Below are 17,762 nucleotides of genomic sequence, written 5' to 3'. Positions count from 1 at the left end.
CACTGTCTTAACTGCTCAGCGAGCACCATAGTGGACATGATACAAGAACTTGTTTCAAATTGTCCTTCTGCCTGAATCTCTTACAAAATGCACAGTGCCCGCTTCTCTGCAGGGCTTTCCCTCCTGCTGGAAAAGAGGGTCTATGAGCTGGGCTAGAGCTGCTGGTGATGGGGACCTTGTAGGCAAGATGCAACGAGCCCTGTGCTCAGTGGTTCCTATTAGTAAAGCTTACTGCCTGCTGGAGGGGGACCCCTGTGCTCTCTGCTCTGCAAGGGTGACTGTTTGTGCTGGAGTGCCTGTGACTGTGCCACTATGCCAGAGTGTTTGTACAGCTGGGTGGATGGATATATCTGCTGTTTCCTTTGGGAATTTGTGTGAATGTACAATACAGATGGGACCTTCTGTCCTTACTTAGGTAAATCATGTACTAGAAATTTTGGGCTTGTAAGAACAGATGACTGCATGAGAAGAATATGGCCTTATTTGCTTGTGTGAAAGTATTTGTGTTGCATGCAATGTCAGTGCATTTGAGTCCTCTGCGTGTACAGGAGGGGTGGGCACAGAGTTTTAGGTACTTCCAGGTGTGTCAGGGAGTGCTTCATATTCTTTATGCATCATGTTGATTCCTGCTGCTTGAACTCGAGCTCTTTCTCAGTCCTCATGCCTTCTCTTTTGCTCAAAGTACAAAGGTAGTCTTTCCTGTCCTGGGGAAGATTTGACCTTACTGACAGTCATTAGCTGCTTATTCTGTACCTGTCAATGTCTTGTACCCAATTCTAGTTTAAAAATAAATACATTGATCAATGCTGAGATTTGTTCCCCCACTATACACATGCTCCCCCTTCCCCCCCTCCCCCAACAGTCTATGTCCTTGAGGCACAGCTCAGCTGGTAGAAATCCTTTTGTCTCTGCTCTGATGCCCACGAGTCATCAGAAGCTTGCTGTGACAGGTCCAGCTGTAGCCAGGTTTTTGTACCCGCCTTGTTTAAAGACCATAGGAGCAGGTCTGCTCTGAGGTTCTTCCTCTCCTGCTTTCACACTGCTCTCAGGTGCTCTCTGGAACATGTTCCTTCTCTTTACATCCTCTGTGGAGCTCTTGCCTTCATTCACTCATCTTTTTTCACAAGTACATGTTTTCTCATGGATAATATCTTATGCAGTCTTAATCAGTCCTCATTTATGCTTTCACGGTTTCTCATCTTTCTTTTCCAGACAAACACCAAAGCAAACACAACTTCCAGAGTATCCAAACCTCCAACTTTCAATCCTTTGTGGGTTTTTCTTTATTAATGACCAGCACTCCTCATGATGTGAAATTCCCTTTCTCCAGTCACCTTTCTCTGCTTGATCCTGCCTTCTCAGGTAGCAAAGCACAGTGCGGTTGTAACTCTGCCAGGCCCATGTGTCTATCTCTGCATTTTATGGCAAAGTTTAGCATGTGAAACACAAGCCATCCTGAGCACAGCTACCCCTGGGACACGTGCATGAAGCTGAAAGAAATAACAGCTAAGAAGGGGATGAGAGAGATGGAGGAGGAATAGGAGGGTTGTGAGTAGACTGGTGAACAGGCAGGTAAAAGTGATGATCAGGCATGGCTCCAAAGGGTTATATCATCCCAGGCTGAGGGATGAGTGAACTTTGCATGCAGTTATCCCCACAGCCCACCCTCTCCAAGCATGTCCCTCTGCCGTGCAGGTGTTGCTGTCCCCGTGCAGCACTGGCAGTGTGTGGTGTATCCCAGCACAGCCTAACCAATGTGCAGACTACTGTACAATCTCGTAGTCCTGAACAGGTAGTCTGAACACTGGGCAGACGGAGTGGAGCCTCTGTGATCTGCTCTCCGGCTATCAGCAGCTCATTAGTCCTTTCCCCTCCCTGCTTTTGGGATGGGGTTTTAGGGACAGAGATGGGGTGAAAGAAAGTCCAAGTCCTGATTGAAGAAACATCCTCCTCTGGCAGCTGGGAAGAAGAAATACTGCTCTCTGCATGTTTCCAATTTAGAGCAAACTTCCAAGCTCCTTCCTCTTCAAGTGCTGGTGTCAGGCTGGTACCTGGTTTCCACCTGGGGTATGCTGCACCTTTTTAGAAAGAGAGAAAAAAAGATAAATCAATTACTTCTTTTTGGGGAGGAAATGCTGTGAAGTTTTGGCTGTCACCCAGGTGTGCAGAACTTGTTGCTTCATTCAACTCCTCTTCTTCCCCATGGAGCTGTGTGGGAGGATTCCCAGGCCCCATGCACCCTCATTGCCTTCTGCCCAATTCTGTCCTGTAGATCAGCCCTTTGCCTGATGTCTGGAGCAAAGCTCAAACAGGACCAGTGTTTGCTTTCAAGTCCTCGAAAGGCTCCTTTGACCTGCCTTGGCCAGTTGCCTTTGCAGCTCACCTCTGGCTACTGCAGGAGCAATCCACATCCCCTCTTTTTCTCCCCCCACTATGTCTGGCATTGCTGAGCCTCCCTCCCTCCCTCTTCTGGTTTTCGCTCCCTCCCTTCTTGCTTCCCTTCTGTCCTTCTGCCTCAATTGACGTGGCAGTGGAAAGCTAACTAGACTCGAGGGAGGAGCTTGCTGGCTGCTGGGAAGGCTGGAGGTTGGCAGGAAGTGAGCCGGCTGACGGATGGGGTTGTGCGGGGGAAAGGAAGGTTCCCTACCCCACGTGGAAACTTGAGGAATGCTGTCGCTTTCTGTGGTGCTTGGCTCCCATGTAACGATTCCAGATGTTAGCCCTAGCCTGTGCGGTTTGCTCCCTCTCTCCCTGGTGCTGCAGGGATAAAGAGGGCTTTATGTACACTGCATGTCTCCTTTCCAGGATCCCCTTCTCTTGTGTGCATGCTGGTGGGTGGTTAAGATTCGTGGTCAAAAACAGGAATACCCAGAACTCTGTTTCGCTCTAACCATGCGCTGGGGATAGGTAACCAACCCGCTCCTTTTCCCAGAGGTGTGCAACACTTTGCATGTGTGTTGCACTTCGCCTCATCAAAGCAAGTCAAATAGTCAGGGACAACTCATCCCTGTCCTGGCACAGGGACAGGTGTAGGAAGAAATGCCTGCTTGTCCTTTGCAAAGGCTGGTGGGCATTGCTGTGACCTTAGAGAGGTCACAACAGTGGAGTTTGGGGCACTGTAACCTCTCTTAAGCTACTCAGTTTCTGCCTGTACTTTCTCATACACCCTCTGATGGCTTCCTAGGGTTGCACATAGCTGCATGTTTAAATTTGCACATTATTTCAGCTGCTGTAAATAAAAATCTGTGTGGAGGTGAGTTGATTACTATTGCTGTACTTACTAAGCCAACAGTAATAGTTGTGGTTAATCACATGAGTCCAGGCCTAGTGTCTACAGAGCTTTTGAACTAAATCAGCTTAAAATCTTAGGATGTGTTGTTTAAGTTAAACCAATGCAGCTTTCTGGTGTAAACAAGCCATTACAGCTGCTTTGCAGCTTGGAGTGGTGATTGCAGTGTCCAGTAAATTATGCTCTGAGAGTAAAAGTTAAGTGATATGGGTGGGCTGTGTTTTGGAAAGATGGTCGCAAGATGCATGTATGTTGTGGGGTGACTAGGGCTTCCTGGAAGAATCACAGCTCAGAAATTAATCTCTTCTAAGGTACATTTTCTTTGCAAAGACAAGAAGCAGAAAGTGGTTGGTAATGTATTGTTTGGGGGGGTGGGGGTGGTGTTCAATTTAAAATGCTCAACTAACTTGCTTTCAAATACTCCAGACTGGTGTTTTTTTAGAGACTTCTTCTTAATAATCTTGTAGTGTGCATGTATTCATGCAGTGTGTTTATTATCAATTATGAGGTTAATGGTTTTTTTCCATTTGAGTAGAGTTTTTTATTACAGGAGTTCCCAAAATGCCATGCATGTGTTTAACAAATGATTTGACTGAAACTCCAGTCATCTCTGGGGCAGGTTTGTTTACCCATAATGCTTTACATCTTACAAGAAGGAAAGGAGATTAAGAGGCTTAACCAAGATGAATTTCTCCTAACTTCACATGGCCACCAATTAAAACAATGACAATGCTCTTTCTCCCATATTGATAGACCCTTGCCTCTGCGCAAAAGGAGGTGTTTGTCATAACAGCTACAGGGAAACCTTTAATTAGTTTATTTGTGCTCCAAATGCAAACTGAGACCTAATAATTCTGTCATTTACTTTCTTGTACTGCGTGTGCCAATTTCCAACCTTAGGGGAGCCCACACATGCATCTGTCAGCTTCATTTCACATGTATCCAAGGGTAGGAAAATTTAACTTGCTGTTGAGGCAGTCCAGTTGAATGGAGGAAATGCTTTGAGTCAGGCTGGCTTGCTGCCCGCTGAATTTTGTGACCTTGTAGGTTATTACCTATAGGATGGCAACAAATGATTCAGAAGTGCAAACCACTGCTGTCTCTGGCCAAAACCAATATCTAGAATTTAGCCACAATAAGGAGGTGTGTAGCAACAATAAGGATGTTGCAACATCAGGCTGCAACTGCAGTGTCCGTTTTTCCTCCAGCTATTGTTTCACAGCCCACAATTGGAATGGCTAATGGATCCTGGTCTCCTTCCTGGCCATGTGTATTTTCTTTCTTTGGTAGATGCAAAGTACAGAGCCATATGGCTGTATCTGCACTATGTTGGGGGCGGGGGAGTAATCCTCTGGCACTTATCCTGCCTGTGCAAGTAGCTTGCAGTCATCTCTTTCCACAGTTCTTCATGCAAGTGGTGTGAGTCCCGTTGGGAGCAGCAGCCCTGATTAGGAGTAGCTAGCCCCATGCCTACAACATTCCCTAGCCAACGCTGAGCATCCATGTTCTGTTTTGTGCAGCCAATCTGAGTGCTGCTGCTGCTTCACTACCTCTCCTGGCCTCATGGCTCTACAGATTAACTCACAGCCAATGTGCACGTTTTACATAATGCATACGCTGCTGCTGAGAGAGAGTTTTGCCTTTTTTTTTTTTCCTTATAGATGAGAGGAGATAACTTGTGAGCAAATAAGCCTCTTGGGATCAGACTGAGGGTTTTGAATGTAGTATTACACAAACTACTTTCCCATTTCGATGTGTGCTGGCTCTTCCTTTTCTTCCCCCCACCTCCAAGTCTGGAAAGCTAGAGAGAGAAGCCCTTTTCCCCTCTTGGCCAGGATGCTATTCAGCCATCACACATACTGCCAGATTGCTAACATATGGGCAGAGGGCTCAGCCAAAGTTTTGAGAGGCTCAGCCCTTGGCAGCTTGTTCCACGCTTTCCTGTCTCTACATCCAGGAAATGAAGTCAGAGTGTTGATATAAAACAGGCTGGGTTGAAAACTGAGAAGCTGGAAAGACTGAAGTGGGGGACTTGGAGGGGGGTGGGGTGGGGGGAGATGGAGCGTGGCAGGGGCTCGTTGCAGTGTGCATTGCCCTGCAGCATGTGTGGGTTGGGGGTTTCTTGCCTTGTGCCAGAGTCCTCCGTTTGATTGCTCTTGCTGCCTTGGAGTCAGAGGACTGAGATTTTATGCTGGCAGACAAATATACATGTCTTTCCTATGGTGCATGGAAAGATCAGCATGCAGAGATAGTGTTGTCTTGATCACGTGGCAGCATTTATGAAAGCGCTTGGAAGGGGTGAAAGTCAAAACTCTGGTAAAGAGCATGTATTTCCATATCTGGGACATGGGATTCCCTTACCTTTTGACTTTTTCCTGAAGAATGACTCCATTGCTAAATTTTTATGGAATGATGTGGTTCTAATGCAGAATTATTTTTCTCAGGCAGCTTTAACATCAGTTATTTTTTGACTAGCCCAGACACTCTGTGGGATGGATGCAGGGAGTTCCAGTTAAGTGAGACTGCAGTGGGAATGGCCTGTCTTGCCTAGGGACGTAGCAGTTGTACTTCACTTCTAGGTCACTAGTTCAACCTAATCCAGCATAGTAATAACCAAAAGTAATAGAAAGCTGGAAGCTGTTTGTGGCTTACAGAACCTGAAGTGGTCTGTGTGGCTTTAAGACCAGTACCTAGCTGACATGTCCCATCACAAAAATGCTTGCCCACCTCAAATCTAGACTGATCAACAATATTAAAAAATCCAGGGGGACTTGCTTGGAAGAGGTCTTCTGCTTTCATAGCCTGGCATCTTTGCTGGGAGAGAATGGAGAGTTTGGCAGCTACCAAAGTGATCTCTTCTGTTTTCTAGATGCTGGCTTCTGGGATATTCTTGTTGCATAAATTTTGTAATGGACTGGTATAGCTTGATCTTTGGGCCATGTCTGAACTCTGTAGTGTCTGGTACCCTTAGCAAAGTCAAGTCAATTTAACTGAAACTTAGGAGGATGTTGGGCTAGACTTGCTATCCTCTGGGTGTTTGAGCTCAGCAGCTTTGTCATCCTTATCTGCTATTCTGCCCTGCCCTTCTTTTCTAGCTAGATCTTCAGGATCTCTGCTCACTGACCATCTTTGTTTTCCATTCTTGTTTCCCCTGAGAGCAATCATGTTTTGTTGTTTCCAGCCAAGAAAGGTCTACAAACACACAAGATGCTCACAAGGGGACAGTCACACATGCATGCTTGCACACAAGTATGCTCTGTTTCTATTTCAGTCTTGGATAGCCAAATTCTGCCTTTTGGAGACCAGTGTGATGGCTCCCTCTCTTGTTATGTTGGGGTATAATACCCAGCTGGAACCGGATGTTCCAAATGGGGACCTTAAACCAAACTCACTTCTGTTAATTTGTTGTAGAACCTGATTAGAGACTAAGCAGGGAGAATGATCTCTGACTTAGTGTCTGAATGTAAATGTAAAAATTAAGATCGAGTTTGTTTTTTAAAAGATGATACTGAGGGTCAAAAACGTTGAGTTTGGTTTTTGGGTGCATTGTTCTGTGTTTAGCTGCAGATGTCTCAGAGGAACCAGACTGGAGGGTTGCAGTTGCCATTACTCTGAAAAAGGGGTCCTTTAAAGCTCTCCGAGTCTGGTCACTGGAATTTCAGACTCTTGTTTTTAGCATTCACCAAGCAGTAAAGTGCCCCTATTGCTTGAGCTTCTAATCATTCAGAGCATGAGATTTTCATTAATGAGCATAGTTACTTCATTTTTTTCAACACAGGAGGCCTTCAGGTAACCTTACAGTAACCTGTATTATTGTAGCCAGATTTGCTCTTTGATCTCCTGATGCATATTTATTATTGCTTAATTCATACTTTAAAAGTGCTCAGAGTACCCAACAGAATGTAGGACAGTGATAGGATGAAGTGAAAGTCAGCTTTTCTGAAGAGGTGAATTTAAGTTGATGTAGCCCGTAACTTCTGGGTCAAACCAGCTTCTCTATCACATGCCTGGCTTTTCTTGAACCTGGATATAGGCTTGTAGTGATTAAAAGTAAAACACTGAGGTGGTGACAGTGGAGCTGTGGCTGTGAGGGCTACTGTGTTCCCTCTCTGACCAGCAGCAGTGTTTCCCCCTCCATTAATGCTGAGAACAGAGGCATGAGGAGCCTTTTCCAGGCAGACCCTCTCTGAGTGTCAGGTGGCTGGTGAGGGTCTTGGTGCCGACTGACCCCTTGCTGGGAAGAGCGAGGACCTTAATGTTGATCACAACCTGTGAAATTGGGACAGTGCCACGTTGCTGCTTGCTCCTGGAGGAGTTAATGGGGCAGGGTTGTTGGGCCACATGACAAAAGCGGTTGGGAAGGACAAACTCTTGTTTCTAGAGGTCCCCTTTTCTCACAGACTTAAGGGACCAGAGGACATGGGTTGAGAATGCCTCCCTGGTGATGTGGGGGCTGTATTCCCCCATGTTGGCAGAGTAGAGGCTTCATTGGAGCAGTGAGTGATGTGTTACTGATCCCCTTTTCAGGAGAAAGAGAAGAAGTATATGTTACCAGTGGACAACCTGAAACTGCGAGATGTTGAGAAGGGATTCATGTCCAGCAAACACATCTTTGCTCTCTTCAACACTGAACAGAGGTATGCTCGCATCTCAACACACCAAGCTGTTGAAGCTAGGGACAGGCTTTATGTAATATTAGATAGGAGGGGGTAGAGATGAGTGTGTTGGGAGAGCTCTCCAGGAAAGATGTGCGTATCCTTTAAGGATAGCCATTTTTGGAGGAGATGGGGGACTTCTTTTAAAAGAAGTCTGACTTCATTCCTTCTGGTCTTACAGGTGTGTACCATTTTCTTTCTTCATCAGTGCATGGCCTGCAGTGTGACTTCAGCTATTTGATGTGGTTACCTGGGTCTCGCTGTGGCTGGAGTATATATTTATAATCAGTGTTCTTAGTGAGTGACTAGGGAAAGCCATAGGAGATAGGTGACCCAGGTTTGCTGGAGAAGTCCAGCAGTGAGCAGAATTGAAAAGGGAATCTCTTTCAGGCCCTGTTGAAACATACAACTGATTTGGAGGCAAATCAAACTTGCTCATTAAAAAAAAAAAAAAAAAATTGTTTCCTTTTCCTTCTGCAGGGACATCATGAAGATACTAGCAAGGGACTAAGTGTCTCTGCCTTAAAATGATGGGAAGATTCCCTGGTCATTGACATCTTTGTTAAATATGGGCAAATCTCTGATTTGCAATAGAGTAAAATGTTTGTCTTTCTCTCAGGAATGTTTACAAGGACTACCGGCAGCTGGAGCTGGCTTGTGAGACCCAGGAGGAAGTGGATAGCTGGAAGGCTTCCTTCCTTCGTGCAGGAGTCTACCCAGAGCGTGTTGGGGTAAGTTACAGCCATAATAATGGGATGGGAAGGAACACAGCATGTATCTTAAGGATAGCTGCATCTTCTTCCATTAAAAATAAGTCTGAAGTTTTTGTTCTCTTTTCTGAGATGAGAATATTTTTGAACAAAAATTTAAATTTTTAGTATGTGCTGGTGCTTCCTTTAAGGAAGCTTGAGATAAAGTAACTGGCAGCTTCAAAGGGGAGATAAAGTAGGCAAAGGCTGCCTTGATAAATCCTTCTAGCTCTCTTGTTTTGTGGGCATTAAATACCCAATAGAAGGAGGACATTTATCTACCTGACTACTAAGTGGTATGTCTGTGGAGTGAGGCACCATTCCTTTTCAGTAACACTTACTGTATAGCCTTGTTAGGAGCTTCCTGGCTTAGTAGTAGTTGGTCTCCCATTCTTTCCCCCACCCAGTTAGGAAGGTATGTTCTCTGAATTTTTCTTTTGCTTGGTAGATACCTTAATATGCTAGTTTAGCAAGACCTCTTATCTCTTCCCTTAGCCTGGTCCCACAACACTTGCTGTCAGCATTATGCTCTCCTTTAAAAGTATGTTCTAGAGAATTGTGCTGTATGTTCCTGTTCAAAGCCTTCCTGTTCCTCTGTGAGAGGAAGCTGCTATAAATAGTTTTCCCATTAGAAAAGTCATAATTGTTTATCTGCTTGTATTTGTTGCTTCTAATAAGCTTCTTGCATTCATCTTTCCCGTTTGTTACAATTGAAGATTGTGGGTTTTGCCTTAAAGCATTTTCTGACAAACTGATGTGATCTTAAAAACAAACAAACAAAAAAAGATTAGGGATGGGACCTTAACAGTGACATGACTTCAAATTGGCTTTGAACCAGGCTGGGCTGCTTAAACACATACTCATGAAGGACATGTGCCACCTACTGGTGTGCAAATGGAGTGGTTTAATATAGGAACGCTGATGGCTAGGTTGACTGTCTCAAAACACTGTGTAATGAATAACGAGTAGCCATTGTAGGGAAGTAAATTGCCCTTTGTTGCTAACAATACGATTGCCTTTGCAGAGCATCCCATTTTGATTTTCAGTTTAGCTAAACAATTTGTTCCTCTTCCAGGGTAATTTAGGTATTGATGTATTTTTAGCGGGATTGGTCTTTGCTTGTTCAGTGCTATTATGGGATCTTCTCCAAATTATGAGACCAACTAAAAGTCTTCTTTTATTTTTTGTCCCTTTTTGTTTTAATTTTTTCCACATATGCTCAAACTGGCCTGCCAGGACAAGGACAAAGTAAGTCTGACCCTCTCTGCCTGTTTTGCCGCCTGGGGCTCTCACCAGATAGTTCTCTTGTTTTTTCCTTTTGTCACAGTTTCCTGAGAGGCATTTGCTGCTTCTCCCTCTTTGTACCTTCTGTTGGATTGCTCCTGTTTGTTTCTGTTCTTGGTTTGGGTTTTCCTTTTTTTCTTTTTATTTCGATCTTTTTGTATGACTTCTCAATCTTGGTGCAAACTTATTTTGAGTTTTTTGACCCTCACTTTTTTTAATTTGTCGTCCTGTTTGACGTCCACTTCCTTTACTTCGTTTCTCAGTGAGAAACAAACTTGCATTCCTTCACTTTGTAAGATCTTCCCAGGAAAAGCTCAAATTAACAGAAGAATTTGCCCTTTCTCATATATTTTGTTCCCCAAAACAAAAGATAAGCAATTTCCTACACTGCTGCAAGTCCTTCAGACTGGGATGGTTTAAAAGAAAGACTCTTCCTTATAAAATAGTTGTGTGGTTTTTTGTTTTTTAATAAGCATTGAGAAAGACAGCATTCTTTCATGCTTTGCTGCTTTGAAATTGATCCCAAATGGATCAGCCTTGGCGATTGCTTGCTGTCAAATAGCACAATCCAGGTTTTATCTTACGGGAAGCTAAAACGATGCATTTCAGGTAGACAGGAAGAGACTCATCCACTTAGTGTGAAAGAAAAGATAATTATGGCTTATGGTGCAGGATTTGCAGTTAAAGTGATCAGGAAGGCTTTCTAGGTTACTCCATCTACTTGCAGTCTGAGGTGAGCAGTTATTTTACCTCTGTATCTGTTTTCTCATTTGTATAATGGGGATAAAGATGCACTGTGTCAGACAACCTGTAAGGCTTAATTTATAGTGAGTGATTCTCACGTCTGAACTGAATCTGGGCATGGAAATCCCAGCTCAGATGAACCTTTCAGGAAGCTATAAACATTAAAAGTAAAAATTAACAGCTTTGAGTATTTACTAGAGCCATAACCTGGGAACATTGGTCAGGAGTCTCTCTTGCCTTTCACCTTTGTGTAATAACTTTCTACTAAGAGCAGCTTTATTGTTAAAGCTCCTCAGATCTGAGCTGGAGAAGTCTATACAAGCTGAGCTGTGCATTGACAATCACAGCTCAAAATGTAAGTTCAAATAAGTTTTACTGCATGTGCTTCCTGCGTGTTCCCTTATTTTCTTCTCTTAGCACTCATGAAAAACTAATTTTACTACATATGAAGAACCAGTCTGTTTCTCCTTCTCTCTGCAGGCCAGTGAAGCGGAGGAGAATGGATCAGACAGTTTCATGCACTCCATGGACCCTCAGCTGGAGAGACAAGTGGAAACGATCAGGAACCTGGTGGATTCCTACATGGCAATTGTCAACAAAACCATCAGAGACCTCATGCCGAAGACAATCATGCACCTCATGATAAACAATGTACTTATCACACTGTGGCTGATGGAGGTGGGGAGACACAGAGAAGGGGAAAAATAGAGAGGGAGAGAAAGAATGAAGAAAAACTGAAGGCAGCTTAGAAGTAGGACGGGGTGGGGACAGAAGGGAGTGTTTTGGGAAAGACAGTGAAAATTCATTCCCTCTTTGTGCTCATTTACAGACCAAGGACTTCATCCATTCGGAGCTGCTGGCAAACCTGTACTCCTGTGGTGACCAAAATACGCTGATGGAGGAATCTGCAGAGCAGGCCCAGCGACGTGACGAAATGCTGCGCATGTACCATGCCCTGAAAGAGGCCCTCAACATCATTGGGGACATCAACACCAGCACTATCAGCACCCCTATGCCCCCACCGGTGGACGACTCTTGGCTGCAGGTGCAGAGCGTACCATCTGGACGCAGGTACCAGAGGCTCAGGGGGAGAGCCCCACAGACCTGCCTGATGCCTCTTTAGTGGCTAGCTGGGGCCTCCTACTGAGACAGGGAGTCCTTCTCTTCCCCTCTTCTCCCTGTGAATGAAGAGTTCTGGGTATTTGTGTTGGGTGGCTCCTAGGCCTTGAAAGCTGTGCAGGGCTGCTACATCTTTACATAGGATGTGGAAGCTTCTAAACCCTTAAGTTAGATGGGGCCTGGAGTAGCTTTGAAGGCAACCTGAAGCCTGGCATGGCCCTTGAAAGCCAAAGGGTTGTGCGTAAAGTGACACGAAACTAAAGAAACACCGAAGGCAGCATGATGGTGACCTGATGGCGGCACAGAGGGATCCCAGGCGTGTTGTTGCAGTTGAATTTCTCTGCTTGTTTGCCAGGTCTCCTACGTCCAGCCCCACGCCACAGAGGAGAGCTCCCGCGGTTCCACCCGCCAGACCTGGGTCTCGAGGCCCCGCTCCTGGGCCACCTCCTGCTGGTGGGTCCACACTGGGTGGTGCCCCCCCTGTGCCCTCCAGGCCAGGTGCCTCTCCTGATCCCTTTGGGCCCCCACCTCAGGTTCCTTCTCGGCCTAATCGTGCTCCTCCTGGTGTTCCCAGGTAAGCCCTGAAATGCTGCTCCACACAGGTGGGATATGTCCAATTCTTGGGTAGTGGCCCTGACAGTATTTAGCCTGCCTCAGCCGTAGAAGGAGAATGGAGTGCATGGTGTGGGTACGGTCTTTGACTATTTGAATTGTTTCCATAGGCAGGAGCACTGTTGTCCACCAATATTTTATTGTACAGATGAGACAATGCCAAGGCAGCTCTTAGGAACAGAGAGGCAGCCTCTTTTCTGCACAAACCTCTGTGCAAAGGTTGGGGGAAGAAGACCTTGTACCCGAGGGCTTTATTTACAGCAGTCATACCAATGCCTCTGCTCACAAGTAGGAGGTAGTCACCAGAAAAATCACAGGACTGGAGTGACAGTACACCTTTCAAGGCAGTTGCCCCCTGCATAGGGCTCCCTAAAGTCTGAAGTTGCCCCTTTTCTCCTGGCCCAGAGTTCTTCAAGGTGAGTTGGAGAGACCTTTATGTAAGCTGTTCAGATGGGTTTTTGGCTAGGAGAATATTGCAATATCACTGGCAGGGAAATGGATTTTTTTTAGGCATTTTTGTTGCTTCTGTAATCAACTTGGAGGGTTCAAATCACACAGCTTTGCTCTCCCATTAGGAAACTTAATTCCTTTCCTGTTAGTCACTTCAAACACTTCAACATAGTAATAAGGGATTATCCCCTGTGCAGCTAAGCATGTGTTCCTGAACAAGACTTGAGGCAGTCTGGAACCAGGAATGCTTTTAGGTTGGGTACTTGGTCTCCCTGTGAGGAAGAGAAGGTAATTGCAGAGTAAAGAATGAACATAACCAGAAGCTCCCCAGTGACGTGCCAGCGGGAACACTGCCCTCGTGGAAAATACCTCCTCTCCAGTAGGTGCTGGTGGCACATGTCTGAAGCTTTGCCGTTTTCTGTGAAAACACCCAGCTGGTCAACGGGTGGTGATGGTATATGGCAGAGGCAGTCCAGTCTTCCTCCTGTGATGGTGCCCCAGCTCATACTTGGCACTGCCTGTTTAGAGGGGAAGTGTTCTCTGCCAGGCTGTATCCAGCCCAGAGATGGATGAGTCCAAAGAGACTACAGACCAGTTCCTGACTGTGTGCAAATGGTTTTACTTTCTTGGTGCCTCTGCCCCAGTCCTCCCTATGCACCTTGATGCAGCTCCCACAGTAACTTGTCCACACATGCCTCAGTGTTGCCCCAGGAACTGCAGTCCTGCTGGTGGCACCTATGGATGTCAGCATGCTTCTGTGTATTTTGGCTCTTGCTTCTTGTGACCCTGCTTTTCCATATACTGTTACTTTGTGGTTTTGTTTTTAGTATACTTATGCTTCTTTCTGTCTACATATTTCTTCTTTCATTCAGTTTCATTTCTTCACTCATGAAAAATATTCTATATACCTGATCATCATAATAGGATTCCCCAAATGGGCTGAAAATAATTGGCCTTTTTTGAAGAAATCTGTCATAGCTTGTCTTAATGGCTTTTCTGCCTTTAGCATGAGGTAGAAGGGTTTACGGGAAGGTAAGGAACAGCACTGGTGTAGAGGAAGACAGCGTTTCATACTTAACTGAGCAATCCCTTGCTTTAGAAGGAGAGGTGGTAGGTTGGATTGCATGCTATGGACTACCCTGATCTGGAGTTGAGAATGTAATTCCAGAAGCTGAAGTGATGCTCATTCTCTGATCCCCCTCTCTGATTCTTCCAGTTGTTCATAGACTCCTCTGGATCCTGATACCAGCTTGTCATTTTTCACTGAACGGAGAATTTCCAATGACAAGGGACTCTTTCTCTTCTCCTGTATATAGAATAAGGATGTTCCCTGCACTTGGACTTGGGTCCTTCTGCCATGGGTGAACGAATGCCATCCCCATTGTTGCTTTTTTAATACTCATCTTTTCCCTTGCTAACCAGGCTACACTATTGTGTGTGTGAGAGGAACAAAGCTCTTTTGTATGGTGTGAGTGGGCTCTGCTGTAGGAGATGGTGTTAGGTAGTGAGCTGGAAGAGCATGGTGGTGGCTGGATGTACTTTGTGTGTGTAGGCAAACTGATGCCCGTGTAGAAGTCTGGCAGTTTTTGTGCCTCCACTTTGTGTGAGCATCTGATTTTATGGATGGTGAACAAGTGTTGCTCCACTTCGTTCTTATAAACATAATTGTATAGACACATGCTTTCACATATAAACACAATGTGGTCCATTTTCTTGCACAGGAAGGTTTTCCTGCCTATAATTAAGTATGCTTAAAACAAGACTGACTTACTATCCTGCCTCTGTACTTAGCATTTATTCAGTCTACTATGGAAGTCCATATTGCCAAATACATACCTTTGGGAGCTGAAAGTTACAAACAATGCAAGGTCCTGTCTGTGTGCAGTGAAGGACTGCATTTGGACTAATGCCTGTTGGAGCCATGCAGGAGGATTTGCTCTGGGAAAGAAAACTATGAAGATATTCCTCCAGGTATTTAGTATCTTCAGTTTAAAATAGTTCGATAGAAACTGTAGGTGAAGGAGCTTAGGTAAACTCAAAGGAGAAGTAAGAAAGTTTAAGTGAGAATGACTCACCATTGGAAAAATATGTTGAAGGTATTAACGGGTTCTCTGTTCTTTGGTACATCTGAGGAAAAAGATGCAAGTGATCAGCATCGCTGTAAGCATAACTTCACACAGCTTTATGACTTGAATTATTCAGGAGGTCAGAGTAGCTGATCTTATGATTTGTGACCTTCAAAATAGAAGTCTTTACCTGCTTCTTCCCTTTTTGGGTTGTACTCAGGACTGCATGTTATCTCCCTCTTTCCTGAGCTGTTTCTTTCATCTCTAGCATTTAATGTGGTCAGAAGATAGGAATCCTGAGAGAGAGACAAGTGAAGCCACCTGTGCCCAGCTGGTGGGTGCTGAGACCTAGGTATGCTGCTCGTTCAGCAGGCATGAACGTCAGCCTCACAGTGTGTGACTTGTTGGGTGGGTGTGTGAGCAGTGGCCGGTAGGTGTGTGAACAGATAGACAGCTTTTGGCACAGCCCTGTGCACAACGGGGTTCTGGATGTCTGCAGAGATGAAGCTGCGATTGTGTGCGTGAAGTCCTGCACGGCTGAGTGGAGCCCTACCCAGCAGTGCACACTCGTGCAGTGTTCTGGAGGGGGGCGTGCAAATGTGTGTCTGTGCAAGCGCATGTGTGTCTGGTCCGCCTTCCTGACAGTCTGTGTGGCCTCTGCCTTGAACTGTCTGAACTGCCATGTTGATTTCATGTTGTCTTTCAGAATCACTATCAGTGACCCCTGAGGACTGGCAGCCACGGTACGTTCTGCACTCTCCCTGCAATGCATGAGTCATTGTGTCCCCATCTTCCATTTGCTCTGCAGCTCACCTCTGCTGCCTAGTTCTTGTATTAGTAACAGAGTCCCTTGTCCAGTGAACCACCTCTGCCAGGATCTCATAAAGGGAGGAGTCTTGAACAGAAAACTGGCTGATCAGAGACAGAGCAGCTGCTTGAGCTGCAGGAGCTGGGAAAGCCTCAGTACCTGACTTAAGGTTACCAGAGGACCATTTCTCTGCTTCCAGATAGAGGAGGTGGGATGGGGGAATGAGCTTTGGCAATAAGGTCTAAACTGTGTGTGTCTTTCATTTGGCTTATATCCACACTGACTGGTAGATCAGAAGAATGAACTGTTTTGATTTGGTTTGTCAGCTCTGTTAAGATCAAGATACAGACTTGGGGAGCTGTTAGTTCAGACTCCTCTTCTTATATTCTAATGTCTGGCTGGAGAAGTGCTCCCCTCCTCACTGTGTCCCTAGTGCTCATGGAAGGCAGGAGGAGTTTGGGTCATTAATGTCAGGATTTCCATGTTTGAGTGCAGGGTAACTCTGACATTGAATGTTCCTTGTTATCCTTGTGTCCCATCATCACTGTTAGAAGCAAATTCCCTTTGCTTGTTCTCCACTTGACCCTTTGCCTTCTAGGTTGCTCTTCTGCTTCCATTCAAATTGCCTTCTCTCCTCTGCCTTCTGCCCCTGTGAGAAGAAGGGTTTAGTGATATGCGTCCCCCCAAACACTCTGCCCTGAGCTCCTGCCTGTTTCCCTTTTGTATCTGTCCCTGCATTTTGCAGCATTGTACTTGTTCAGTGAAGTAGCAGGGTATTGGGGCAGGTTCATGGGTACTGTGCTGGCCCAGCAACTCTACCTTGTCCTGTTAATGCTGAGGCTGGGGGCATGAGGAGGGAGGGCTGGCAAATTCTCCTGAGTTGTCTTGCTGGAAACCTCCAGCTGTTATTGACAAAGGGGTAGATAGGGCAGTACAGGGCAGGTGTGGATGTTTTGGGCACTTTCTTCCTTTCTCTGTGGATGTTTCTTGAAATGAAAGGTCTGACTGAGAGGAGTAGAGCAGCAGTTGCTGTAGATTCCCTTGCTGCTGGTTGTGGCAGAGAGCTGAGGGGGAGTGTGTGCTAAGTCCTATCTTAATAAGGATAGCATGAGTTCAAGCCCTTGTTCCAGGGCAAGGGAGTTCACAGCTAGCCCCCATCTTGCAGCAGATGGTGCCTTACTGCTGCATGTAACTGCAGTTAGAGCTGAGAGGTGCCACATCACATCAAACCAATGCAGTGACTGTTCAGAGACTGACATCTCTGAGGATGTCATCCATCAGCCCTCCCCACTGATGACATACTGCAGAGGTGCTGGAGCAATCAGCAGTTTCCTCCAATACTCTGCCTACTGCAGACATCCCTGGCAGCCCTAGAAACATGCGTCTTGGTGAACAACCTCACGAAAGAGGCTTGCTGTTGTCTGTACCTTGTTCTGGGACTCGCTGTTACGGGGCATTCTGTTCTTAATCTGGCATAAAGAGCACCAAGGAAATAAAAGAACCTAAAAACCAAACCACCACCAAAAACCAAACAACCCAAGAAACACCACCCAAAACCTTTTCCGGCCCAAGGGAATAAATGTAATGTTTTACCATCTCTGTTAAGTCCTTATCAGCAGAACTCTCTATTAGCCTGTTGGTTTCTAGATAGGATTAGCTCAGTGTTCTGACTGGGTATGGCTTGAAAGACTGACTCCAAGGGACATGACAGCCAGTGTAACCGGTCTCCTCAGGCTCTTGCCAGGACTCAGGTCTTGCTTCCTGTGTCTGGAGACTGCCACAGGCTTCCCTGTGAGCAAAACTTTGTTCCTTGTTCTGACAGAGGAAAGTGACTTTTCAATGATGTAAAAGGGCTTGGCTAGCAATGTAGTGAGACAGACTGAAGCAGCTGAAATGCTGCTGGGGTAAATGTTGCTTGAGAGACTTCTCTGTCCCTTTTTGTCCTGGGAGATAGCTTTCAGCCTTCTGTAACCTCACCAGGCAGAT

The 17,762-nt window shown here is 45.7% G+C and overlaps 1 protein-coding gene across 6 annotated transcripts in view; it reads left to right on the top strand.

The window, feature by feature from the left end:
* Nucleotides 1-17,762, top strand: part of DNM1 (dynamin 1) — a 69,757-nt gene that overhangs the window by 48,341 nt on the left and 3,654 nt on the right. For 4 of the 6 annotated variants that reach the window (XM_075716013.1, XM_075716012.1, XM_075716011.1 and 1 more), the window contains exons 16-21: nt 7,817-7,926; nt 8,564-8,675; nt 9,930-9,941; nt 11,202-11,372; nt 11,551-11,792; nt 12,196-12,414. In XM_075716013.1, coding sequence (XP_075572128.1) covers nt 7,817-7,926; nt 8,564-8,675; nt 9,930-9,941; nt 11,202-11,372; nt 11,551-11,792; nt 12,196-12,414 — 866 coding nt within the window. Of the gene's footprint in view, nt 1-7,816; nt 7,927-8,563; nt 8,676-9,929; nt 9,942-11,201; nt 11,373-11,550; nt 11,793-12,195; nt 12,415-15,674; nt 15,697-17,762 lie in introns of those variants that run through there. The other 2 variants (XM_075716015.1, XM_075716014.1) reach the window with 1 other exon arrangement.

This window comes from Pelecanus crispus, chromosome 9, assembly GCF_030463565.1.
Source record: "Pelecanus crispus isolate bPelCri1 chromosome 9, bPelCri1.pri, whole genome shotgun sequence".
NCBI lineage: Eukaryota > Metazoa > Chordata > Aves > Pelecaniformes > Pelecanidae > Pelecanus > Pelecanus crispus.
Note: the sequence above shows the minus strand (reverse complement) of the source record. Positions and strands in the feature narration are given on the sequence as shown.